We start from the raw sequence: 27,163 nt of genomic DNA on the forward strand, positions 1-27,163 counted from the left end.
AATGACATAAGCAGGCTCCAAGGAGAGAGACAGAACCAGGCCTGCAAGTGCACGGGTAAGGCTTGGGAAGAGAATCTGAGGGGGAAATAGCATGACATGAGGCTACAGGTTAGCAGGAGCCTGATCATGAAGGATTTGGCAACCCATGTAAAGGAGTTTGGACTTGACACCGAGGACCCCAGGAGCCAGTGAAGGGTTTTAACCTGGAAAAAGATATCAGAATTGCTTCAGAAAGGTTTTTTTGATTAGCGGTGGAGAAAAGGATTATATAATCTCTTTTTTCTTAAAAGGCAACTTCCTGGGCATAATCAAAACTCAAAGATGGAACATAGAGATAAGAAGATAAACTGCCTGCCCCCAAGAAGCTTGTCTAATGGGCAGGAGAGAAAAGAAGACAGTTCCAAAATGATGTTACAATTGCTTTAACAGCAGAGAGAGTAGAGGGAGCTGCAAACTCTGCTATGGGTATTGGAGAAAACTTCAAAGAAGTGACCTTTGAGCTGAGCCTTGAAGGATGAGTTCAAGAAATGGATTTAAGGAACTGGGGGTGGAGTGGGGCATCAGATGAGGTATACAAACAGGAAAAAGGCATTCGGGGCATAGGAAACAACAGAAGCAAAGGGATGGCATTATAAACTGATTTATATTATATGGAAGCATCTGACCAAAAAAGTCAGAATAAAGTATATATTCATGCCATCACCAAGACTGTGGTAACCAGTGCGAGCTAGCCTGCCAGAGGAATATGGAAAAGCAGAGTGACTTGGTGAAGGGAAAGCATTTGAGATAACAGGCTTTCTGCTGCCGTCCACAAGCAGAGGGACTCGGAGATCATGCAGCAGAAGCAGAAAAAGGCAAATGAGAACGAAGAATCCAAGTAACTTCATGTCCAATCCTCTTGCACTTCTCCTGTGTGCCTGGAGCTAGTCCCACCATGCTAGAGTTTCCTCCTGTAGTGCTCACAGGTCCCAGCCTGGCATTCCCTTTGCCCTGAGTCTACAGCAGGTCTCTTTTGTGCTTCCTTCCCTTCAGGTAGTCTCTCTACACCTGGGCCAGTCCTGGGGGTCAGGGGACGACCCCTTCCCAGTGTTTTTTAAAAAGTAGCTTTGTAGGGCTTCCCTGGTGGCGCAGTGGTTGAGAGTCCGCCTGCCGATGCAGGGGACACGGGTTCGTGCCCCGGTCTGGGAGGATCCCACATGCTGTGGAGTGGCTGGGCCCGTGAGCCATGGCCACTGAGCCTGCGCGTCCGGAGCCTATGCTCCACAACGGGAGAGGCCACAACAGTGAGAGGCCCGCGTACCGCAGGAAAAAAAAAAAAAAAAGGTAGCTTTGTAATTCCAAGAAAAATCAAAAAAAGGAAGACAATTAAGTAATTTACACATTACTTTTGGATGTAATGCCACAATGAATAAAAAAGGACACTGGATCAGATACCTCCAGTAGTCAAATTTACAGAGACAGAAAGCAGAATGGTGGTTGCCAGGGGAGGGGGAAATGGGAGTTGTTTAATAGGTAAAGAGTTTCAGTTTTGTAGATGAAAAGAGTTCTGGAGATTGACTGCACTACAGTGTGAATGTACTTAAAACTACTGAACTGTACACTTAAAAATGGTTCGGAAGGTAAATTTTATGTGTATTTACCACAACTGTTTTGTTTTTGGCTGCGCCGCGTGGCTTGCTGGATCTTAGTTCCCTGACCAGGGATGGGACCCAGGCCCTCAGCAGTGAAAGCGCCGAGTCCTAACCACTGGACCGCCAGGGAATTCCCCACAATTTTTTAAAAAGTTAAAAAAAAAAAAACAAGAAAAAACAGGAACACCGGACCAGAAGTCAGGAAACCTGAATTTTACTCCCAACTATCTGAGTGACCTTGAGTAACAGCATATCTGCAGTTCAGTTTTCTCTGAAGTAATGAAAATTTTGTATGATCTTTAAGGTTCCTTTCATTCCGATTATTTGTGATTCCATGTTTGCAGACCACAATGGATGAAATGTCATGCCTACCAAACACAGATATCATTAACTCCACTTTTCCTACCTTATTTCAGGCTTGCATACAGACACTTACTTGAGATGGTGATGGTCTGGGCATTCTTTCCAGACTAATAGTTTACCTCTGGCAATTACTTCACTCTAGCCTTTAGAGTAACTACTAGGTTCTTTCCTTTCCTGAGGTACCTTTCCCCTTCTACTTTCTACCAGGCCCCCTTCTAGGTCGGGAGGTTCTGGCACATAGCAATAAAGGCAACAGCTAGATCATCTTTGATGTTATTTGCTAATATTTTTACTACATTATTTTAAACCACTTCTAGAATAAACTGATGTTGTTAATGTTCCTATCAGAGCAGATTCATGTGGAAAGACAGACTGATAAAAAATGTGTATGGGTTATTTGATTTTTACATTATGTTCTGTAATATACACATAAGGATTAAAGCAAGTGCCTTAGCACACACATGAAATAAAGGGCTTTGTATCATACTATGTTGTTTCTAAAAAGAAAGAAAAAAAGATACCAATTTGGTACTATCTTTAGAAGACTGGGGTATTCTCTGTCACAGAGCCAATGGGATAAAAACTAGTATTGAATCTAGGATTTCTCAATGAGTAACAATAACATTGTACTTTTTTCTAATAACTTCCATCTGTTTTACTTCAATTAGGCCCACCCTCTATTTTGTATAGAATTAAAAGATTCTTAGTGCCAGTCTTTCCTCATCAGCTTTGGGGAAGAGAAATAGACAGCAGTCCTCCATGAGAAGACAGCCTGTAACAATTACTTGCCTCTCAATTTTGTGAGACTAAGGAGAAATCATCTGATGAATTCTAACCCGTGTCCCTGAGAGCTGGCATTTGTTTAGGCCCTCCTTCCCACACTACCCTGGCTTGTAGTCTCAGTAATAAGAACTCCCCACCAACTCCTGTTGGATAGAGGACAAACATGCCCCAATGCACTCTGTCCCCTGTTCTCTTTCTACTGCAACCCACTAAATCTTTCTGTTGTAAACACCTTCAGGTATAAAAACTAACACCTTATTGTCAAACTTAATTAAGCTTGAGTTGTGGTTAAGGGGAGAATGGCACAATCACTGGTATCACGAAGTAAATGGTTTGTTTCACTATCACCAAGACACGTGGAGCTATTATAGGTTTAAAATACATGCATCTTTAAGGAAAAGATGCTTTCTGCTGAATCTTTTACATCAACTAATGTAATTTAAAACATCATTAATGTTATACTGTTTTATGACTTATGTAATTATCTGAATAATGTTTCAAAAACATCTGAAATAACCTAAAGATCAAAAGGGTCTTTAAGGTAAAAAAAAAAAAAAAGTGAACTTTTAGGTTCATTAGCCCTTGGAGAGTTCTCATCTTTTGATACAGGTGGTCAAAAGCTTAGAGAACGATTATAATAAAGTACCCCAAGAATGTATTCAGTTTGAAACCTTTTCTTTAACCTCCAATGTTGCTGGCAAGCTCTAGAGTAGCTGTCATCCTTAAAGGAGAAACTTGTATTTTTTATCTTTCTTTTTCCTAAAAGGAGGTTATATACTTCTCTTCTACATTATTTAATACACTTTCTATACATGATTCATAGTATTAAGATGCCATTAATTCAAGCTCTATTTAGCAATATGACCCCTTTATATATTTACATCATATGAAAAGTTGCAGAACACTCTAAATCCAAAGAGTTTCAACTACAAAACTTATAGTCTACACACAACGATAAAAGTTAGTCTTTGTTGTTCTTTATCTAAAATAAAGCATAAACTCACACTTTTAAAATGAATGGATCACTGGATCTTACTTGGACCCTGAGTAGAACAAATGAACTGAAAAAACATTTTAAGACAATGAGGAAAATTAAAACCAACTGAATTTCAGATGATATGGAATTACTGTTAATTTTGTTAAGTGTGACAATAGTATGTTATGGGCTAAATGTCTGTCTTCCCAAAATTCATACGTTGAACCCCTAACCCACTGTGTGATGGTACTTGGAGGTGGTGCCTTTGGGAGATAATTAGGTTTAGATGAGGTAATGAGGATGGGACTCCATGATGGGATCAAGGTCCTTATAAGAAGAAGAACAGAAAGCAGAGTGCTCTCTCTCTTGGCCATGTGAGGACTTAGAGAAGGCAGCCATCAGCAAGCCTGGAAGAGAGTCTTCATCAGGAACCAAATCTGCCTGCACCTTGGTCTTGCACTTCCCAGCCTCCAGAACTATGAGAAACAAATGTCTGTTGTTTAAGCCACCCAGTTTACAGTACTGTTATAACAGTCTGAGCAGATTAACACACAGTATTAAGGTGATGTTAAAAGAAGTCCCTATCTGTTAGATATTTATCAAAGTATTTATAGGTAAATGATATATAGGATGTCTGGGATTTACTTTGAAATACTACAGCAAAGAAAAAAAGGTGGGGGAAGAAGTGAAACAAGATTAGAAAAGTGTCGATAATTATTGAAGATGGTCGATGCGTACGTGAGGGTTCATTATACTATTCTCTCCACTTTTGAGTATGTTTGACAGTTTTCATAATAAAAAGTTTTAAAAAACATTTATCCTAAGGGGAATATGAGAGGAGGGAAATGAATGGGCCACCAAGTCATGTAAGATACTATCCATAATGAAGTGATGTTAGGTGTGTCTTGCTTTTTAAAAACAGGCATGCGTACCTTTCTGTAACGAAGTCTGACCTGATTCATCTTGTGCATTGTCTTTCTGAGCACTCACTAGATCTGCAACCAGAACTTCAAGTGATTTATAGTTGCTCCCAGATGTCTGAATTTTTTCCTCCATTATTTTCTTAATGTCCTTGAAACTGAATCCCATTCGTATAGCTTCTTGTACCATAGGATTTTGGAATATGGTATCATCTGAAATGAAAACTGGTGAGGAAAAGATCATAGAGTTTAATTATTTTCATGAACACAACTCAACAGCAAAGTATAATTGAAAAGAAAAATTTAAGCAACAAGCAAAAAATCAAAACCAGGGACTCCCCTGGTGGTCTAGCAGCTAAGACTCTGCGCTCCCAATGCAGGGGGCCCAGGTTTGATCCTTGGTCAGGGAACTAGATCCCACATGCCTCAAAAAAAATTTAAAAATCCCGAGTGCCGCAACTAAGACCCAACGCAGCCAAATAAATAAACAACAACAACAACAAAACCAAACCACCAAACCAAAGCTGCTTTGGGAAGAGGACTTAGAAATACTTGGGCGTTGAAGAATCACTTTCAGAATCTTACAACAGTTGAAAATGCAATGAGTATGTATTTTGTAGCATTATGAATTGAGATTAGGTGCTTTAAAGACTACATGAACAGTACAAGATAAGGTAAAACAGATAAGAAAAGGGTTAAGCGCTTCAAAATTCTGAAAAGCGTGGATGCCTTTAGTGAATCACCAGCAATTATTTTGAAAAAATCATGGGAAATAGAGGAAGACGCAGTCTGTAACCTTGAATGTATCAGCTTCCTATCTCTCTGACTTAGTTTCTGCAGCTGGGGGGAGGGTGGACTAGATAAGGCAAGAAAGCAAATAGAAAGTCACTTTAATGACACTCAAAGTAGGAATACAGATTGTGTAGTGATGTGCTAAAAGAGGAGACTTCTCCTCTGACTCATCAATTCCACTCTTCAGTATTTTTCTTTTTCTTTTCCACGCCACACAGCTTGCAGGATCTTAGTTCGCCGACCAGGGATTGAACCTGCGCCCCGGCAGTGAAAGCGCTGAGTCCTGACCACTGGACCGCCAGGAACTTCCCCACTCTTGGGTATTAAAAATGAGTACATATATCCACCAAAGACATACACAAGAATATTCACAGCAGTGTATTTATAACAGGGCCAAACTGGAAACAACTCAAATGCCCATCATCAGGTGAATGGATAAGTAAATTCTGGTATATTCAAATATTACACAGCAAGAAAGAAAAATGAACTACTGCCACAGACAACATGGATCAATCACATAGATACGATAAACAAAACATCATCATAATGATGAACCAGAGACAAAAGAGTGCATACTGTATGATCACATTTTTAAGATGTTCAAATCTAATCTATGGTAATAGAAGTCAGAATATAACTTGAGGGTGGATATTGATTGGGAAGGGGCCTGAAGGAGCTTTCCAGGGTGGTGGAAATGTTCTATATCTTGATCTGGGTGATGGTTAGATGGACCTCTACCTCATACCATATACAAAAATTAACTCAAAATGGATGAAAGACCTGAATGTAAGAGCTAAAACCATAAAACTCTTAGAAGAAAACACAGGTGACCTTGGATTAGGCAATGATTTCTTAGACATGACACCAAAAGCATAAGCAACAAAAAACAGACAAGTTGAACTTCATCAAAATTAAAAAGTAATATGATTCAAAGGACACCAACAAGAAAGTGAAAAGACAACCCACAGAATGGGAGAAAATATTTGCAAATCATATATTTGACAAGGGACTTATATGTATAATGTATAAAGAACTAAAATATATAAAGAACTATTACAACTCCATAATAAAAAAAAAGTAACCCAACTAAACAAAGGGCAAAGGAGATGAACAGACATTTCTCCAAAGAAGACATACAAATGGCCCATAAGCACATAAAAAAATGCCCAACATCATTAGCTATCAGGGAAATGCAAATCAAAACCACAATGAGACATGCTTCACACCCACTAGGAGGGCTGTAATAAGGAGACAGACAAGTGTTAACAAGGATGTAGAAAAACTAACTGAAACCCTCATACACTGCTGGTGGGAATATAAAATGGTGCAGCCACTTTGGAAAACCGTCTGGCAGTTTATCAAAAGTTTAAACATAGAGTTACCACATGACCCAGAAATGCCATCCCTAAACATATACCCAAGAGAACTAAAAACATATGCCCACACAACAACTTGAACACAAACATTCATAGCAGCATCAGCATCATTCATAATAGCCAAAGAGTGGAAACACCCCAAATGTCCACTGACTAATGAATGGATAAACAAAATGTGGTATTATCCATATAAAGGAATATTTTCCACCATAAAAAATAATGAAGTACTCATATATGATAAGGGTTGAACTTATATGACTGGATGAACCGTGAAACCACACATTATTACTCCACTTATATGATACGTCCAGAATAGGCAAATCTATAGAAACAGAAGTAGATAAGTGGTTGTTTGTGCTTGGGGGTCGAGGGGCTGCAATGGTGAATGACTGCTAAGGAGTATGGGGTTTCTTTCTGGGGTTATGATAATGTTTTGCAATTAAATAGTAGTTATGGTTGTACAACCCTGTGAATGTATCAAAACCCACTAAAGTGTATACTTTATACGGGTGCAATTTTTGCTATATGAATTATATCTTCATTTAAAAACACTAATCCTAAACCAGAGCAAGAGTCTTACTAGTCATAAAAGGAATAGTATGCAGTATAAGGATGATTATTATCAAGAAATGTTATAGAATCTTTGTTTCTGGACAATTTCAAAAATACAGGCTGGAATAAATGATTTCTTAAACTGTATCATTTATGCACATTACAAAACCTTAATCAAATAGTATCAAATTGGCTCTCCTTCTCTAGCATACGTATGAATATATATAGTATTCTCTTGCCTTCTAATCCTTAAGATACTAAATAGATGATGTTATGAGTATAGGGAGTGGGGAATCACCAGACATATTCTATTTTTGAAACATGATGCCTACGTTGAGAATGAGATCTGTAGTGTGATGTAGGATTCAGAAGACCTTATTTACAGTCCTAGTTCCACTAACGCTTTGTAATGTAACCGTGGGCAGGTCACTTAACCTCTCTGTTTCTTCATCTGAAAAGTGGGATAACGATATCTTCTTTGTTTCACATAATATCTTTCTCTGCACACTTTAGTTTTTAAAGATGCCTATCATGAGTAAATAATCTTTGTGATAAAAATCCTCTACCTCTCTAAAAGGTAATAGGAGGTAAACAAACCAAACCATACCCCTTTGTGAAGAAGCTGGGGAAGGCAAAAAGATGGCATGGAATAAGGAAGCAGGAAGGTTAGGGCTGATCATGGTGATGGCACATTAGTAGAGCACTGGATTCACAATCCTGGCTAACTAAAGAAACCCCATTGACAAAAATACACTTAACGAAAAAAAAAAATACACTTACCGCTTTTTGTGATTTTAACAGAAATAACAATGGAGAGCCTACAGCTGTTCCTCTGGAACTTGGAAAAACTGTCCAACCTCTGAACTAATGTTCCCAGTATATAAATATCCAACTTAAATTTATAGGCACTTCATTAATTCTTAAGTCTACAGCAATCTCATCTCAAAGATATATACCTTGAAAGAATCAGTTTACCTTTCCACCTTATAAATAACAAGTATAATAAACTGGCAATGAAATTAAAGTATTTATTTTAATAAGAATATTTACCAATTCTTTTAGTTAATGATGGTGTTTTTTCAGCAGTTCTCGTCTAAAATAGAAATATGAATTATAAGTTAGAATTCCTTTTGGTAGAAGACAATTACTTCAATTTGAGAAGTTATGTTAATCATGAGTTTATAAATTAGCTTTATTCCAGTTCAACATATGAATATTCACAAGAGGCATATAGCCTGATGAAGCTAGAAGTTAAAAGATCATCTAACCCAATCCATTCACTTTACAGACAAGAAGCTGAGGCTCAGGGAGATTAAACAACTTGATTGAGGCAATACAGTTCATGGCAGGGCCATAATGGCAACTCTTCTGTCTCATTCTAGTCCAGGGCTCTTTCCACAAAGTACTGATGCCTTGGCCACCCCAGGCCACACTATCAATATAGATATCTTTTTGAGATTTTAAATATTGTCTGTGAAAAGTTAAAGACTAGTAGTACAAAACACATTATACAAGTCTAAGTTCAGAAGGCTGAGGGATTTAAGTGTTTTAGTTCTTCAAGCCCATTTTCGCCTACAGTGATACTTAAATCAGTTCATCCTGATTCCCTTTTCACAAATTTGCTTTAGCTTAAGAAAAACGAGCACTCTTCAAGATCTCCCCTTTAAGCTCACCATACATTACTGTTTTACTTTTAAAATTTTTATTTTATATTGGAGTATAGTTGATTTACAATGTTGTGTTAGTTTCATGTGTACAGCAAGGTGATTCAGTTATACATATATCTATTCTTTTTCAAATTCTTTTCCCATTTAGCTTATTACAGAATATTGAGCAGAGTTCCCTGTGCTATACAGTAGGGTCCTTGTTGGTTATCTATTTTATTTTATTTATTTATTTTAATAAATTTATTTATTTTTGGCTGTGTTGGGTCTTCATTGCTGCACACGGGCTTGCTCTAGTTGGTGGCGAGCTGGGGCTACTCTTCACTGGGGTGCGTGGACTTCTCATTGCAGTGGCTTCTCTTTGTTGCGGAGCACAGGCTCTAGGGGCACGGGCTTCAGTAGTTATGGCACAAGGGCTCAGTAGTTGTGGTACAAGGGCTCAGTAGTTGTGGTACAAGGGCTCAGTAGTTGTGGCACGCAGGCTCAGTAGTTGTGGCACAGGCTCTAGAGCACAGGCTCAGTAGTTGTGGCGCATGGGCTTAGTTGCTCCGCGGCATGTGGGATCTTCCCAGACCAGGGCTCGAACCCATGTCCCCTGCATTGGCAGGCGGATTCTTAACCACTGCGCCACCAGGGAAGTCCCGGTTATCTATTTTAAATATAGTAGTTTGTGTATGTTAAACCCAAACTCCTAATTTATCCCCCTCCCCACCTTTTCCCTTTGGTAACCATAAGTTTGTTTTCTGTGAGTCTGTTTCTGTTTTGTTAAATAAGTTCATTTGTATCATTTTTGCTCACTGACTTCCTTTTGGTCACACATACCTTCTTTTGGTGTCTTAACACCTCCATCAAGCCTTCTGCCCTGGGAGCGATTCTGTTTCTTTAGGTGATTTTGCATAACTCTCTTCTGAACCATTATATTTTGTTTAGCAATGTAGCAGAGTTAATATTTTTTGACAACTACTTTTTAAAGACTGTTTAGGTACACAGTAAAATTGAGGGGAAGATACAGAGATTTCCCATGTACCCCTTGCCCCAACACATGCGTTCCCTCCCTCATTATCAACATCCTTCCCAGAGTGGCACACTTGTTAAAATCAGTGAACCTACACTGATATGTCATAATCACCCAAAGTCTATAGTTTACATTAGGGTTCACCCTTGTTTTACATTCTATCACCATACATTATTAATCTAAAATACTATACTATGAATTTTATACTAAGAAATCATTGCAAAACAAATTATGTAATATCTGAAAATATATATTCTACAATATGTGACTTACCAGAGACTCCTCAATTGAATGGGTTAAATGAATATTGTTTATGTATTCTTGTCCCTTCTCTTCTAACAGAAATCTACACCTAAACAAATAAAACGTTAAACTTTAGTAGCTCATAAATTAGTAAAGTATAATTAAAGATATAACCTCCATCATCTTAATTCCATTAACTTGCTTTTCGATATTTCTAAGGAGCCACAAAATAAAATGTTACTCAATTCCTTATTAAACTATCATTTTAAGGTTAAAAAAATGTTCTCTTTGTTATCCTAATATGCTAATGTCAGTACAACAAAAATATCAACTTGAGAACTTTCAGCTTTTACACAAATTATTAAATTAGCACCTTGACATTTAAAAACAAGTTTTAAGTAATCTTAACGAGTTTTATTTAGAGATTAACCAATTGTACATTTTAAAGGAATTCTTTAGGCTTTCAGCTTTTCCTTTTAAGGCTGTTTAAGGTTAAAATTTATTTTCAAATGATCATTCTGAAGTTTTAAGTTGTACTATTTTGTAGGCCAAAAATCCACATCACTGTACACTGTACACATCTGTGTACTTTATTTTAAAGAGGCAAGACGGCAAAGAGATGTTTAGAATATGTCATCTTTCTAAGATGCCACTGAGTGTAAGCAGCATGATTATATTATGTACTACCACTGCCAATTAAATTATGACCCACCACCAGATGTGTCCTGGTTTCAGAGATCTGAAAATGTGACCAACTGTGTGCCTTAGAATCCGCGAGATTCAGTAGTATTTGTTAGAGGGCATGATGGATTCTTAAGGAATCTCCTGGGCAACATGGGCTCTCATGCCCATCATTAAAGAGCCTACTTCCCACAGTGGATAAGAATCTGCCTGCCAATGCAGGGGACACGGGTTCGACCGCTGGTCCAGGAAGATCCCACATGCTGCAGAGCAACTAAGCCCGTGCGCCACAACTGAGCCCGCGTGCTGCAACTACCACGATGAGAAGCCCATGCACCACAATGAAGAGTAGCCCCCGCTCACCACAACTAGAGAAAGCCTCACAGCAACAAAGACCAACAAGGACAAAAATTTTTTTTTAATTTTAAAAATAAAAAAAATAAAGAGCCTACTTCCAAACAACAACAAAAGCATACATTCCTTTTTTTTTAAAAAAAGTAATTAATTAATTTGGCTGCGTTGGGTCATCGTTACTGCACGGGGGCTTTCTCTAGTTGCAGCGAGCGGGTGCTACTCTTCATTGCGGTGCGCGGGCTTCTCATTGCGGTGGCTTCTCTTGTCGTGGAGCATGGGCTCTAGGTGCATGGGCTTCAGTAGTTGTGGCACACGGGCTCAGTAGTTGTGGCTCACAGGCTCAGTAGTTGTGGCTGGCGGGCTCCAGAGCGCAGGCTCAGTAGTTGTGGCGCATGGGCTTAGTTGCTCTGTGGCACGTGGGATCTTTCTGGACCAGGGCTCAAACCTGTGTCCCCTGCTTTGGCAGGCGGATTCTTAACCACTGCGCCACGAGGGAAGTCCCATACGTTCCTAATTTGGTGTTTAGAAATAGAATCATCTGAACGTCATAGATGTGATACGTAAGTAATGAATGGTTTGGTCACTGGAGAAGGCTTAGGTGTTTTTTTTTTTGTTTTTTTTTTTTGTGGTACGCGGGCCTCTCACTGTTGTGGCCTCTCCCGTTGCGGAGCACAGGCTCCGGACGCGCAGGCTCAACGGCCATGGCTCACGGGCCCAGCCGCTCCGCGGCATGTGGGATCTTCCTGGACCGGGGCACGAACCCGTGTCCCCTGCATCGGCAGGCGGACTCTCAACCACTGCGCCACCAGGGAAGCCTGGCTTAGGTGTTTTGTTCAAATGTATATAAAGTAGGTGACCCCATTTTTATAAACCTGGTGTGAATTTCAAATTTCAATTGGTGAAGGCAAAAATAGCTGACGTGAAAAGTTATTCAAGTCTTCCCACTGCTTGTGTGCTGTCCAACTTGCCTGTCACTGAAGGAACATTTAAATACCTTACCCTGGATACCACATAGCATGTTGTTCCCAAGGGTCTTCACTGGGCTTCCAATCAGTTAGCCCTCCTCCACAGTGAAAGCACTTTACTTTATCACCTTCACCTAAGAAACACACAAGTAAAAATACATGTATTTGTGCAATTACAAGCTTACCCCAAAATATCCTTTTAAATACTATAAAATTAAGCATTTCTAAATTACATGAAAGTCTCATAGCTTAAAAGAAGATATCTGAATTCACATCTAAGTAACAGATAAGATCATTTGAGGAGGAAATACACACTAAATTCACTGATTCAATTTGAGGTATTTTACAGAAGACACAAATAAAATTTCCCAATTTTTATGCGAAAAATCACAACATATGTCATTTGGGGCCATCAATGCTACATTTACTTTTTCAAACTGTGAAACTTTAACAATAAAGTTCAGCATATATATAAGTTTCTCTAAGGTTATAGCTATATGACACTAAACAAACTTTCAAGATTGCTATATGATACTAAGTAAATAAAATATTGAAATAACTTATATTTTGTATTTTGGCACTATTCAATCTTAAAGTAACTGGGTCAGATATATAACGGTATAATTTTTCTGAATATTCCTGGAAGCCATCACACTAATGGCCCTTCCTTCCCTACTGACATGTCTACAGCAGTCCATTTGAAAAGTGCTCATTTTAAGCAATAAGGTATCTTTTGAATATACAGGGCAGCTTTCAAATATACAGTCTATGTACAAAAGGCAGGTATCAATTTTAACATCAGCCAAAGTAAACTCCCTAATGTTAACTCTTCTTATAGGGTTGTTGTGAAGCATAGAGAAAATGCATGTAATATACGCATTGAGCACATATAGTAGGTGTGTAATAAATTATAGTTAGTATTACTATCAGACCTATTCTTCTATCAGGGATATCTATCATCTTTTGCATGTCATTCTTCTCCAAAACACAATTACATAAAGATAAATATGACTCATAATATGGTAATCTTTTCCACGTAAATTCAGTGGTTATATTACAGATTCAACATAAGGGTTCACAGAATAATACTAATATAAATAATGATGTCGGCCTACACCTAAATATTTACCAGTTCCGGGGGCAAATGGCATCTATTTACTTTTTAGGAGCCCTGGGATAGTTGGAAAGTTATTTATTAGCCTACTTTTATAATAAAGTTTACCTAAAGCATAAAATCCAGCTCTTGCAAGCTGCTCCTTGTTAACTGAGTATATCCACGTCCCAAATGTAATGATCCGTGCTTCGTAATCTGCCATGGCTGGATTTCTTGGAGGATTTGTTGAATTTGGGAAATTCCTATCAGAACTCACGACATCAGATTCACTTTGAATATTAAAATTCCGGCCCAATACAAAGAAGCAATTAGGAAAGTGTCGCCTGTGTTCTGACCATGCACGATCACAAGGTTCCCAATTTTTCAGTTTCCCGCCACAACAAAAGCATTGTACTTGATCATCAATACCCGTGTAGTAGAGTCCAGCACTAGCTAACTCTCTTGGGGTTAAGTGGGCATAGTCTGGCCAGTTTTGAAATGACTTTAATCTAGCTTCTTCACTACACATGGCAGGGTTCCTTGGGTATATGGTGTCTGATAAATCTACAACCTGTCCAGTTCTCAAAAGATAGTCTGCATGAGTCTCAGATGGCCTTTCTAAAACAAAATGATTTCTGTTTCCCAGACAGTTTTCAGCTTTGTACTGACCATTTTGGACACCAGGATTTGTAGGCTGTGCAGCATTACTTTCGAAATAAAAGCCATTGATAAATCTGCAATTTGGGGATACTTTCCTGTGTCTTCCAACTGCTGAGTCTCCATACTGCCATCTATCTACTGCTGCATGACAACTAAAGCACCGCACGGTGTCTCCTTCACCAGTGTATAGAAAACCAGCTCGTGCTAGTGTTGATGCTGAAACAGGACTACTACTTGGAAAATTAGCAAAAGTTTTTAATCTATTAAACTCTTCTACAAATTCTTCATCCTTACTGATGTCTGCAGGTACACAAGTTTTAGATCCTTCAAAACTGTTAAAAGTCATCTTCTCTTGAAAATAGGACTTGTCCACCTTTTCTAAAAAGAGAACATTACATTAGGAAATCCAAAAATGTCAAACACAAGCAATATACTTTCGATATTAGGAGTTAACAAATTACCCACTGATGACACAATTTTAAAGAAACATTCTAATTCTAAATACTAGAATCCTACATTACCACATGATTCAGGTTATAAAGTAAAAACTAGCATTTTTGTTTTCTCTTTCAGAGGAAAGTAATATTTAAGCAGGTAGATCAGAACTATTCATTTTTAAGTGCCTATTTTACATAAATATGAAAACTATGTGATGCAGAATATATTAAAATTATTAACCATGTAAAATCATTAATTAGGAAAAGCACGAAAGAAGCATAAAATATGCAGATTCTTGAAGTCTATGCATAATTGTTATAATGGATCATTGTATATTCAAGGCATCTAAGTTTAGTTTTTACAATTAAAAGAATGTTCAGAATGTTAATGAATTTTTAATATTTCTTTATTGATTAGCAAAAGATAAGTTTTATTCACAATGTTGGTTCCAATGTATTCTTTAAGAGCATCAAATGTTTATGATTTTCACGTATAAACAGAGTCCATTTTTGTTAGAATTGGATCATTTCAAATGTATATAATACTGCCCTCTAGAGGGTGGCTCAGGAAAAATACTAAGTACTTGTAGACCTTAACTGCAGTTACTTTTGCTATCAACTGCCCACGGTCAAGAAACAAACTGTTCAAATGGAAGAGAAGTACTATTGCAGCCTCATTAGAGCTGCCAAATTACAGCTGTGTAATATTTAACCAAGATAAAACACTAAAAGGAACTGGCTGGATTATGAGAAGAGTGGCCAAGATAATTTATCCTCCAAACCTGAACTCTTTTGAAACTGAAAAATGATGCTACTAATAATTTCATTGGGACAAGAGGCACAAATAAGGGTTGCCCCAGGCAAACCTGGTTCTTTAGAACCTCACACTGTTCCTGACACTGTGCTCAGTACATGCTTGCCAAATGCAAAATAAAAGAATGGTCACAATGACTCTGTCTCTACTTCATACGTATAGTAACTGATTTCTTGGGAAGAATTAGCAGCTCTTTTGGCATTATGTTGGCACAATATGTCTTGGAACATCATCTCTCTTGGAGTTAATGTTCAACAAAAGGCTTCTGTCTTGCAGGCTGGCAATGGACTTCAGTCTTTCCTGGGCCCAATTTACAATGGTATTAATTCATATACACCTCAAGAGCTGAGTTATATCTGCATACAACAATTTTTGGAAGACAGTCTCCATGATTTTTGATTATTGTTTCCCAGATGTCTGAAAAAGTTCTAGCACTAGCTTCAAGACTCTTTGTTGAATCAGCATAAGGTAGATGACAAAAACCAAGATTCAAAGAAACCAAGGCTGGCTGATAGGCTAATGAGATAAAATAGGGATATGTGTAAAGTCTTATATTCTGACTTTAAAAATCTGTGGTACAACTAAAGGAAGATAGAATCTTGGTTTGGAAAGAAGTCATGTGAAGGGAAACCTCCAGATTAAAATCGTGGGATTTGAGTTAATTACAAACTCATCATGAGCCAACATTACATGGCAGCTAAAATACTTGAAGTAACTTCAGTCCGCATTAACGTACAGGTGTGCAACATCCAGATTCAATTCTGCTACATACTGAATATTATTTTTAATTCTGAACACATTTTAGAAGGGACATTAACAAAGTGTAACTTCCATAGAGAGCAATCAGGATGATGAAAATGGTATTCCATGAAGAAGAGTTGGAAGAGTCAAGTATTTATCTCAAAGGGAAAAGAAAATTGTAGGGAGAGGGGTGTAGAGGATAGAATAACTATCTAAAAGGCAGTCATGTAGAAAAGGGATCCAAATTCTGTTTAGCTTGAGGGCAGAATTAATGAATATAATTAAAGCCAGTAGATTTTAACCCAATACAGGGATGAACAGCTACAACAATCAATATCAGTATAAAATGGACTGGGTTGTCTTGTAGCTTATGAATTCCTCTCATTACTGGAAGGGACTTTGGCATGGACTAGGAGACAGTATTAAACATTTCTAAGTCTATAATTATCCTGAAGAATAAACGCTGAATATAATCTAAAACATATGAAAGTTACCTTCTCTGAGATGGCTAAGTTTTGTTTCTCAGGTCAATCAAAATAGAAGTGTAAAATCAATGATCTATTCTCATTTCATAATAGTGAATATTTTGCATGGTTCAAGTAGTCATCCCATTTCAGATAATATAAGATAAAGCTCCATCATTCAACACTAGCAGGAGAATCTCTATTTGAAACTTTCAGGCGGAGACCTCATCTTCCCAGGGGTTATTTCCATACGAATAGTTTAGATTTCACTGTTTTGAAAAGCAGATATTTATTCAGAAGCATTCAACTGAAAACTACATATATATTATCAGAGTGTGAGCTTTTGGAGAAGGGTGAGAAAACAGAACTACCAGAAAGGTTAAGACTAAAAGAGAGAAAACCGATTGACAAAAGACAGAAACCTTAGGACTGGAGGGAAGCACCAAAAGAAAGGGATGGGAGATGATTAAAAAAAAAAAGTATTTAAGTGAAATGCAGGTGGGGAAGATGATATTTAGAAAATAAGTATATGTGGGGCACAGGAATACAGAAGAAAATGAGGTATGAATACTGGAGAAGGTTTTGGATGTGAACAAGTCAGAGTGGAATAAAGTATGCTGAGGTAACTTAAGGCCTCTTTGTGAAAGCACATTCAGGCTTTGTACCGGGTAAGGAGAAAGGCAAGAAGGCACACAGAGAGAAAGATGTCCAAGAAAGCTTTGACATAAAGGGGCCAGGCAGTCAGAAATCGTGAGGGAACAGTGGTTGGGAAAAATGGCACTCTGAAAGCCAACACTGGTATAAAAAGAATCAGCAAGCGGTGGTACATGTTTATACGAGGGGTATGGAAGAGTTCAAGATGCTGAGATGTTGTGTTTAAAATATACATATAATGATGACCCAAAACCTATGGGATGCAGCAAAAGCAGTTCTAAGAGGGAAGTTTATAACAATACAGTCCTACCTCAAGAAACAAGAAACATCTGAAATAAACAACCTAACCTTACACCTAAAGCAATTAGAGAAAGAAGAACAAAAAATCCCAAAGGTAGCAGAAGGAAAGAAACCATAAAGATCAAATCACAAATAATGAAAAAGAAATGAAGGAAATAATAGCAAAGATCAATAAAAACTAAAAGCTGGTTCTTTGAGAAGATAAACAAAATTGATAAACCATTAGCCAGACTCATCAAGAAAAAGGGGAGAAGACTCAAATCAACAGAATTAGAAATGAAAAAGGAGAAGTAACAACTGACACTGCAGAAATACAAAGGATCATGAGAGACTACGACAAGCGACTCTATGCCAATAAAATGGACAACCTGGAAGAAATGGACAAATTCTTAGAAAAGTACAACCTTCCAAGACTGAACCAGGAAGAAATAGAAAATATGAACACACCAATCACAAGCACTGAAATTGAAACTGTGGTTAAAAATATTCCAACAAACAAAAGCCCAGAACCAGATGGCTTCACAGGCGAATTCTATCAAATATTTACAGAAGAGCTAACACTTATCCTTCTCAAACTCTTCCAAAATATAGCAGAAGGAGGAACACTCCCAAACTCATTCTATGAGGCCACCATCACCTTGATACCAAAACCAGAAAAAGATGCCACAAAAAAGAAAACTAAGGCCAATATCACTGATGAACATAGATGCAAAAATCCTCAACAAAATACTAGCAAACAGAATCCAACAGCACATTAAAAGGATCATACACCATGATCAAGTGGGGTTTTTCCCAGGAATGCAAGGATTCGTCAATATATGCAAATCAATCAATGTGATACACCATATTAACAAGCTGAAGGATAAAAACCGTATGATAATCTCAATAGATGCAGAAAAAGCTTTTGACAAAGTTCAACACCCATTTATGATTAAAACCCTCCAGAAAGTAGGCACAGAGGGAACTTTCCTCAACATAACAAAGGCCATATATGACAAACCCACAGCCAACATCGTTCTCAATGGTGAAAAACTGAAACCATTCCCTCTAAGATCAGGAACAAGACAAGGTTGCCCACTCTCACCGCTACTATCCAACATAGTTTTGGAAGTTTTAGCCACAGCAATCAGAGAAGAAAAAGAAATAAAAGGAATCCAAATCAGAAAAGAAGAAGTAAAACTGTCACTGTTTGCAGATGACATGACACTATACATAGAGAATCCTAAAGATGCTACCAGAAAACTACTAGAGCTAATCAATGAATTTGGTAAAGTAGCAGGATACAAAATGCAGAGAAATCTCTTGCATTCCTATACACTAACAAAAAATCTGAAAGAGAAAATAAGACACTGATGAAAGAAATTAAAGATGATACAAACAGATGGAGGGATATACCAAGTTCTTGGATTGGAAGAATCAACACTGTGAAAATGACTATACTACGCAAAGCAATCTACAGATTCAATGCAATCCCTATCAAACTACCAATGGCATTTTCACAGAACTAGAACAAAAATTTCAAAATTTGTATGGAAACACAAAAGACCCCGAATAGCCAAAGCAATCTTGAGAAAGAAAAACAAAGCTGGAGGAATCAGGCTCCCTGACTTCAGACAATACCACAAAGCTACAGTAATCAAAACAGTATGGTACTGACACAAAAACAGAAATATAGATCACTGTAACAGGATAGAAAGCCCAAAGACAAACCCACGCACACATGGCCACCTTTTCTTTGACAACGGAGGCAAGAATATACAATGGCGAAGAGACAGCGTCTTCAATAAGTGGTGCTGGGAAAACTGGACAGCTATATGTAAAAGAATGAAACTAGAACACTTTCTAACACCATACACAAAAATAAACTCAAAATGGATTAAAGACCGAAATGTAAGGCCAGACACTATAAAACTCTTAGAGGAAACCATAGGCAGAACACTCTGTGACATAAATCACAGCAACATCCTTTTTGACCCACTTCCTAGAGCAATGGAAATAAAAACAAAAAATAAACAAATGGGGGCTTCCCTGGTGGTGCAGTGATTAAGAATCCACCTGCCAATGCAGGTGACATGGGTTCGATCCCTGGTCCATGAAGATCCCACATGCCGCGGAGCAACTAAGCCTGTGCACCACAACTACTGAGCCTGCGCTCTAGAGCCCGTGAGCCACAACTACTGGAGCCCACGTGCCACAACTACTGAAGCCCGTGTGCCTAGAGCCCGTGCTCTGCCACAAGAGAAGCCATTGCAATGAGAAGTCCGTGCACCACAATGAAGAGTAGCCCCCGCTCACTGCAACTAGAGAAAGCCCGCATGCAGCAACGAAGCCCCAACACAGCCAAAAATTAAAAAATAAATAAATTTGTTTTAATAAATAAATAAATAATCAAATGGGACCTAATGAAACTTAAAAGCTTTTGCACGGCAAAGGAAACCATAAACAAGATGAAAAGACAACCCTCAGAATGGGAGAAAATATTTGCAAACGAAGCAACTGACAAAGGATTAATCTCCAAAATATACAAACAGCTCATGCGACTCAATATCAAAAACACAAACAACCCAATCCAAAAATGGGCAGAAGACCTAAATAGACATTTCTCCAAAGAAGATATACAGATTGCCAAGAAACACATTAAAGGATGCTCAACATCACTAATCATTAGAGAAATGCAAATCAAAACCACAAAGAGGTACCACCTCACACCGGTCAGAATGGCCATCATCAAACAATCCACAAACAAATCATGGAAAGGGTGTGGAGAAAAGGGAACCCTCTTGCACTGTTGGTGGGAATGTAAAGTGATACAGCCACTATGAAGAACAGTATGGAGGTTCCTTAAAAAGCTAAAAACAGAACTGCCACATGACCCAGCAATCCCACTACTGGGCATATATCCTAAGAAAACCGTAATTCAAAAAGAGTCATGTACCACAACGTTCATTGCAGCACTATTTACAATAGCCAGGACATGGAAACAACCTAAGTGTCCATCGACAGATGAATGGATAAAGAAGATGTGGCACATATATACAATGGAATATTACTCAGCCATAAAAAGAAACGAAATTGAGTTATTTGTAGTGAGGTGGATGTAGCTAGAGTCTGTCATACAGAGTGAAGTCAGAAAGAGTAAAACAAATACCGTATGCTAACACATACATACAGAATCTAAAAAAAAAAAATGGTTTTAACGAACCTAGGGGCAGGACAGGAATAAAGACCCCGAGGTAGAGATTGGACCTGAGGACACGGGGAGGGGGAAGGGTAAGCTGGGACGAAGTGAAAGAGTAGCACTGACATATATACACTACCAAATGTAAAACAGATAGCTAGTGGGAAGCAGCTGCACAGTACAGGGAGATCAGCTTGTGCTTTGTGACCACCTAGAGGGGTGGGATAGGGAGGGTGGGAGGGAGATGCAAGAGGGAGGGGATATGGGGATATATATACACATATAACTGATTCACTTTGTTATACAACAGAAACTAATACAACATTGTAAAGCAATTATACTCCAATAAAGATGTTAAAAAGAAAAGCAAAACAGTTACAGCAGCTATAGGAAACTAACTCACGTTGTTCCTATTTCTTTTTGGTTAGACACTGCCTAAATGTTGAGGATTTCTTTTTTTTTTTTTTTTTTTTTTGCGGTACACAGGGCTCTCACTGTTGTGGCCTCTCCCGTTGCGGAGCACAGGCTCCAGAGGCGCAGGCTCTGGATGCGCAGGCTCAGCGGCCATGGCTCACGGGCCCAGCCGCTCTGCGGCATGTGGGATCTTCATGGACCGGGGCACGAACCCGCGTCCCCTGCATCGGCAGGCGGACTCTCAACAATTGCGCCCCCGGGGAAGCCCGAGGATTTCTTTTAATTTCTCTAGTTACGTTCCTCTTTGGACAAGTGAGTATAATTTAACCAACTGGCTTTCATCTAACATCTACATCTGTCAAGCAACTGGGATTGCTAATATATTACCAGTGCATGTTAGCCAAGTAGTACCTATTTAAAATAGGACTGAAATTAACTTTTATAGCATAACAAGTTAATTTTAAAATTTATGACTGTTTTAAAGCACAGAAAACCTTTTATTCTAAGAGGGAAAGATTTAAAAATTCCTGGGGAGGGGCTTCCCTGGTGGCGCAGTGGTTAAGAATCTGCCTGCCAAGGCAGGGGACATGGGTTCGAGCCCTGGTCCGGGAAGATCCCACATGCTGTGGAGCAACTAAGCCCGTGCACCACAACTACTGAGCCTGTGCTCTAGAGCCTGTGAGCCACAACTACTGAAGCCCGCGCGCCTAGAGCCCGTGCTCCACAACAAGAGAAGCCACCGCAATGAGAATCCCATGCATCGCAACGAAGTGTAGCCCCTCCTTGCCACAACTAGAGAAAGCCCACACGCAGCAATGAAGACCCAATGCAGCCAAAAATAAAATAAATTTTTCAAAAATGTTAAAAAAAATAAAAGAAGGCTTAATAAGCTTCAATGAAAAAAATAAAACATACATATACCTGTACATATACATACACACAGTATACGTGTGTGTGTGTGTATTTATTTAGCCTAGTCAGCTGGGTAAAGATAGCCATGGGCATGTGCCAAGGACAGGAGACTGACTGCTTCTCTAGCAATAATGCGGGAATATGGGGAGTTGGAGGGGAGAAAAAAACACACAGAAAACCCACTTACCTGGTATCTGCACACAATACAAAAGTTTCTGTTTCCTTCAGGTTTTTATTATTAAAGTTGTCAAATATATAGAACAAAGGTTATTTTAAATAGGAAAAGGATACAAAGTAGGATGTACATCTGACTGCAACTGTGTGAAAATATATACTCATGGACAAACCTGGAGGTAATTTTTAATATATGGGTAAAATATGTTAGTTAAGGGGACAGGATTATAGGTGACCTTTTTCTCCAAAATGTCTTTAATAATATTTTTACTTAAAGTCTCTGCGGTTAGCACCACTGGCCTGGGTCAGGAGCCTGGTCATGGGGAAGGCAGCCGAGAGCAAAGAGGTGGATGGGCTAGTTGCCCCCTTATCCTCCTCCACCAGGGTTCTGCAGTCACCAAAGCAGAGGGAGACAGGATGGAGTTGTGTCTCCACTTGCACCACAGACAGGCTGCCCAGCCACCCTGTGGAGCTCAGCATTGAGACCCAAGCCACCTCTGCAGGTGCGTTTGGTGAGTTGCAGGCTCCTGGGCTGCAGCCCCTGCACTCAGCGTGACTGCGGCTGCCAGGGCATCCTGGAGAAGAGCAGGTTTGGCACTGAATTTCATCAGTTTTTGATAGAAAGAGCAAAACTTGGACATTTTTGAGGAGTTTTATGGATTACTGCAACATGTTCATAAGATACCTAATGATGACATTTTATTAGGCTATACAGACATCCAGGGATACTTACTATCTATAAATAAAGATGATAATTATCACATAACTGCTTCAACAACCAACCTGCTGCTTAAGATTTTTACACAGAAAAAAAGGAAGAAACAAACAGTGCCTTTGGTACAGACATGCTAATGAAGAAGGAAAATGTTTTAACCAATGTTCAATGTCAACCACAGAAAAATGCCAGATCTAGTAATTGGTATGCACCAAGACTTCAGATGTGTGTCTTCTATTACAGATGTTGACACTCCCCCAGAAACACACCATAGGATTAGTTCATCTTTACAAACACAACACTGAACATTCCCTAGGGACTCTATAGCTGGGATGGTTTCATTCTAACGGAGACACTACATGGCTCAGAGAAGGTCCCAGGGATCGTGTGTGTGTGTGTGTGTGTGTGTGTGTGTGTGTGTACGCTATTTTTGTTTTTTTAATTTTTGGCCATGCTGTGTGGCATGTGGGATCATAGTTCCCTGACCAGGGATTGAACCTGCATTGGAAGCACAGAGTCTTAACCGCTGGACCGCCAAGGAAGTCCCTTCCTCCCCCCACCCACCCCCCGCCAGGGAGCTTTATATCCTGGCTTATTCCAGGAGGTCTGGCTCGCAGCACAGGACTATATTGGCTGTTAATGATGACGTTTTAGATGTTAATGGTATAGAAGTTTCAGGGAAGAGTTTTGATCAAGTAATAGGATGACTGCAAACAGCTACAACCTCATCATAATAGAAGGCAAGTAAACAGGAGAATAACGTTAGGAACAGTAGGACTTCTGGCAGCTCTAGCCAATCTACTGATAACAGCTTTCTTGGCTATCCACAGCAGATTGAACCAAACATTGAGCCAAAGGATGAAGATGACATTATTACTGAAGACAGCGGTGTGCCACACTAGATTCCTAAAGCTGTTCCTACTATCAAAAGACTGGAAATGGTTAACCCAAATAGAACAAACTCAGTTTTGAGTCTGGAAAGAATAGTTTTATTCCGTCTAATTAAATGAGTTTAGCACCCCTAGCAAATGGTACAAACAGAATTTGAAACACATGTTCCAGATCAAAAACTCTTAGAAGACTGAACAATCATGAAACCATCGTTTGAATGTTTTCTGAGTGAGGATGTCACAGGACTTGCAAATTTGGGTAGTTTAAGATCTTTCAAACCTCCGAGCCAATGACCTGGAATAGGCATGAGAACAATAATGTTGTAAGTTTAAAATGTTCTTAAAATAAATAGAAACAGAAAATAGATTAGTGGTTGCTTACAGCTGGGAGAGGAGGGGAATGGGGAATAACTGCAAATGGTTACTGACTGGGTTTCTTTTTGGAGTAATGAAAATATTCTAAATTGGATTGTAATGGTGGTTGTACAACTCTGAATATACTAAAATCACTGAACTGTACACCTTAAAATTAATTTTATGGTATGTGAATTATATCTCAATAAAGCTGTTTAAATGCTTTTCAAATAGTAGTTTGGTAATTGTTAGTACAAATTTTGGTGGATCAGAGGTGATTTTAAGTCTAAAACAAAGGGAGCTCTGCTAATCAAATTATATGCTTTTGATATGGAAAACTAGATGCTACAGTACATTTTCAGAACTATGTGAGAGGACTAAATTATTTCTGTTTGAAGTGGTTAAATATTTAACCTGTTACAAAGATTCCAGTTAGTTTTTCCTTTAACCACATTCTTTAAATTTTAATGTGAAGTCTGATTCTCTTTTGGTACTCTGAGGACCTCAGTTCTTGTGTACCCAGTATTTTATTTCTTAATGTTGTTCTTTTGTCACTAATTGTTACAAATCATTTTCTGAAATGCATTATTTTCTAACTTCTAAGAAATCAAACCAATTGGCTGTTCTTAGGAGTTTCTTTCCACATTATGAAGCACTGAAGCTATGTTCCTAAATTATGAAATTCTGTGACAGTTTTTCACATTGATGTTTGTCCAGCCTATAGATTATATATTTATAAAATAATTCCAAATAGGTATAATTTATGTTTTAAAATGCAGTTAATTTCATTGACTCTGGTAATATAGAAGACACTCTCCTTTAATTCTTATCCTCATTCCTAATCTCATTGGAAAGCATTCCTTTTGTTTTGGGTGTGTATATCTACATATTATATTGGTAGGCTTTTGAACTTTTTTAATGTACATATGGTCCCCAACTTACAGTGGTTTGACTTATGATTTTTCCAGTTTATAATGGTGCGAAAGTGATACGCATTCAGTAGAAACCTTACTTCGAATTTTGATCTTTTCCTGGGCTAGCACAATTTGATACTCTGTAGTGATGCTGGGCAGCATGTCGAGCCACAGCTCCCAGTCAGCTCAGATCACGAGGGTCAATAACTGATATACTCGTAACTTTTCTGTACCCTACAACCATTCCATTTTCACTTTCAGTACAGTATTTGATAAATTACATGAGACATTCCACACTTTATTATAAAATAGGCTTTGCGTTACATGATTTTGCCCAACCGTAAGCTAATGTAAGTGTTCTGAGCACATTTAAAGTAGGCTAGGCTAAACTATGATGTTTGGTAGGTTAGGTGTATTAAATGAATCTTCAGCTTATGATACTTTCAACTTAGGATGGTTTTATTGGGATGTAACCTCATAGTAAGTTGAGGAAGATCTGTATTCAAGTAGTGCAAATTGTTTTGGATACAAAATGCACTTAGATTAAAAGGTTTTTACACACAGGACAAACCTGTGCACTTTTTTGTGCAAAGATTCTGGATTTTCTTCAGTGGGATTATTCTGGGAACACTGCCTACACTTTAAGAGAAAGCTGTGGTATTTACCACTGACAAGTAAAGTTTATCTATATTATTTTCATTAGGCTATTTATTTCCCACACATCCACTTAGAACAAGTAAGTGTGAGGCTGCGAACTTTCATTCTTTACCTGATTTCTTTGGCATTTATCATTGTACAATGTGCATAAGCACTACAGTATGCATGTACATAGAAATTAAGAATATTATGAAGTTCCCTGTGGTTTATAGATAATTCCCCCCAAAATTATTGAAATCATCTTATAATAGGGCTAGTATGGATGCCTTTGTAACAGTTGTGTGCTATTAAAACAATGAAGGATCAAATGATTCCCTTTTAAAGGATAGCTTCTCTAAATGGTTAAAAAAATATGAAGAAATAAATTCTGGATTAATTGAAAAAAAACCTCTAATGTTAAAGCAATAGAAAAAAAAATCCCATGCAGGGAAATATTTTTGTGAGATTTAATATCAGAACACTACTCAGAAATGTATTTAAGTATTAAGCTTTCTAATAAAAATCTTACTTGAAATGAAAATTAACAGTAATTTCTTAAAGTGACTACTATTTGGTAGTCAACTATTACAGTGTAAGTAATTTAAAAAACCAATCTATCCCATAATATCATAAGTTTCAGTTATCACAGCACCTTAGAACAAAGTAAGCAAGCAGTTTTACATGTGTACAAGACACTGAAGAAAGTAATTTTGAAGATTAATATAAATTTAATTATTTAAGATGGTATACTAGGGAACTATCTCTGATGACTGAAAGTTAGCAATTACAAATACTTATTAAATCTTTTTAAGTCAAAGTAGCACCTGAATAACAAATCACTGTTCTTAACAAATAAGCAGCGAAACCTCTAGTCTTTTTCTATTGAGCTCATAGATCTCTACAACCTGTCTGTGTTTCACCCTTATGGTCTCTGGAAGAAATTCATTCAGTCACTATAGACTCATTTAATGAACTAAAAATACTTATCATCCCTGCAACCAAGGGCTTTGCTAATTTCTCATCATGAAAAAGCATTTCTTAAGTAACTATATTGACGTGGCACATTAAAAGGGAATTAAATGATTGTTATGGGTTGAACTGTGCCCCCTCAAAACTATGTTGAAGTCCACCACTGGTTAGGAATGTGACCTTATTTGGATATAGGGTCCTTGCAGATATAATCAAGTTCAGACAAGGTCATTAGAATGCCCTCATCCAATATGACTGATATTCTTGTAGGAAAAGGAGAAGAAACACAGGGAAGATGGCCATGTGAAGACAGAGGCAGAGACTGCAGTGATGATGTATTGATGAACCAAGGAACACCAAGGATCAATGGCAACACCAGAAGCTAAGAGAAAGTCATGGAACAGGTTCTCCCCAGCATCTTCAGAGACAGCATGGCCCTGCCAACACCTTGATTTTGGATGTCTAGCTACCAGAACTGTGAGAAAATTAATTTCTTATTTTTTTCTTTTTTTGGCTGTGCCGTGTGGCA

The 27,163-nt window shown here is 38.2% G+C and overlaps 1 protein-coding gene and 1 pseudogene across 7 annotated transcripts in view; one reads left to right on the top strand and one right to left on the bottom strand.

Moving 5' to 3' along the window:
- XIAP (X-linked inhibitor of apoptosis) overlaps positions 1-27,163 on the bottom strand; it is a 44,927-nt gene that overhangs the window by 6,080 nt on the left and 11,684 nt on the right. For 5 of the 7 annotated variants that reach the window (XM_073799235.1, XM_073799234.1, XM_033849087.2 and 2 more), the window contains 5 exons: positions 13,538-14,446; positions 12,350-12,449; positions 10,346-10,424; positions 8,444-8,486; positions 4,686-4,898 (listed from right to left, as the gene is read on the bottom strand). In XM_073799235.1, coding sequence (XP_073655336.1) covers positions 4,686-4,898; positions 8,444-8,486; positions 10,346-10,424; positions 12,350-12,449; positions 13,538-14,414 — 1,312 coding nt within the window. In that variant the 5' untranslated portion in view covers positions 14,415-14,446. Of the gene's footprint in view, positions 1-4,685; positions 4,899-8,443; positions 8,487-10,345; positions 10,425-12,349; positions 12,450-13,537; positions 14,447-16,554; positions 16,794-27,163 lie in introns of those variants that run through there. The other 2 variants (XM_019949513.3, XM_073799236.1) reach the window with 2 other exon arrangements.
- Positions 22,320-24,055, top strand: LOC101335727 (partitioning defective 6 homolog beta pseudogene; annotated as a pseudogene).

Source organism: Tursiops truncatus, chromosome X (assembly GCF_011762595.2).
Source record: "Tursiops truncatus isolate mTurTru1 chromosome X, mTurTru1.mat.Y, whole genome shotgun sequence".
NCBI classification, from domain to species: domain Eukaryota; kingdom Metazoa; phylum Chordata; class Mammalia; order Artiodactyla; family Delphinidae; genus Tursiops; species Tursiops truncatus.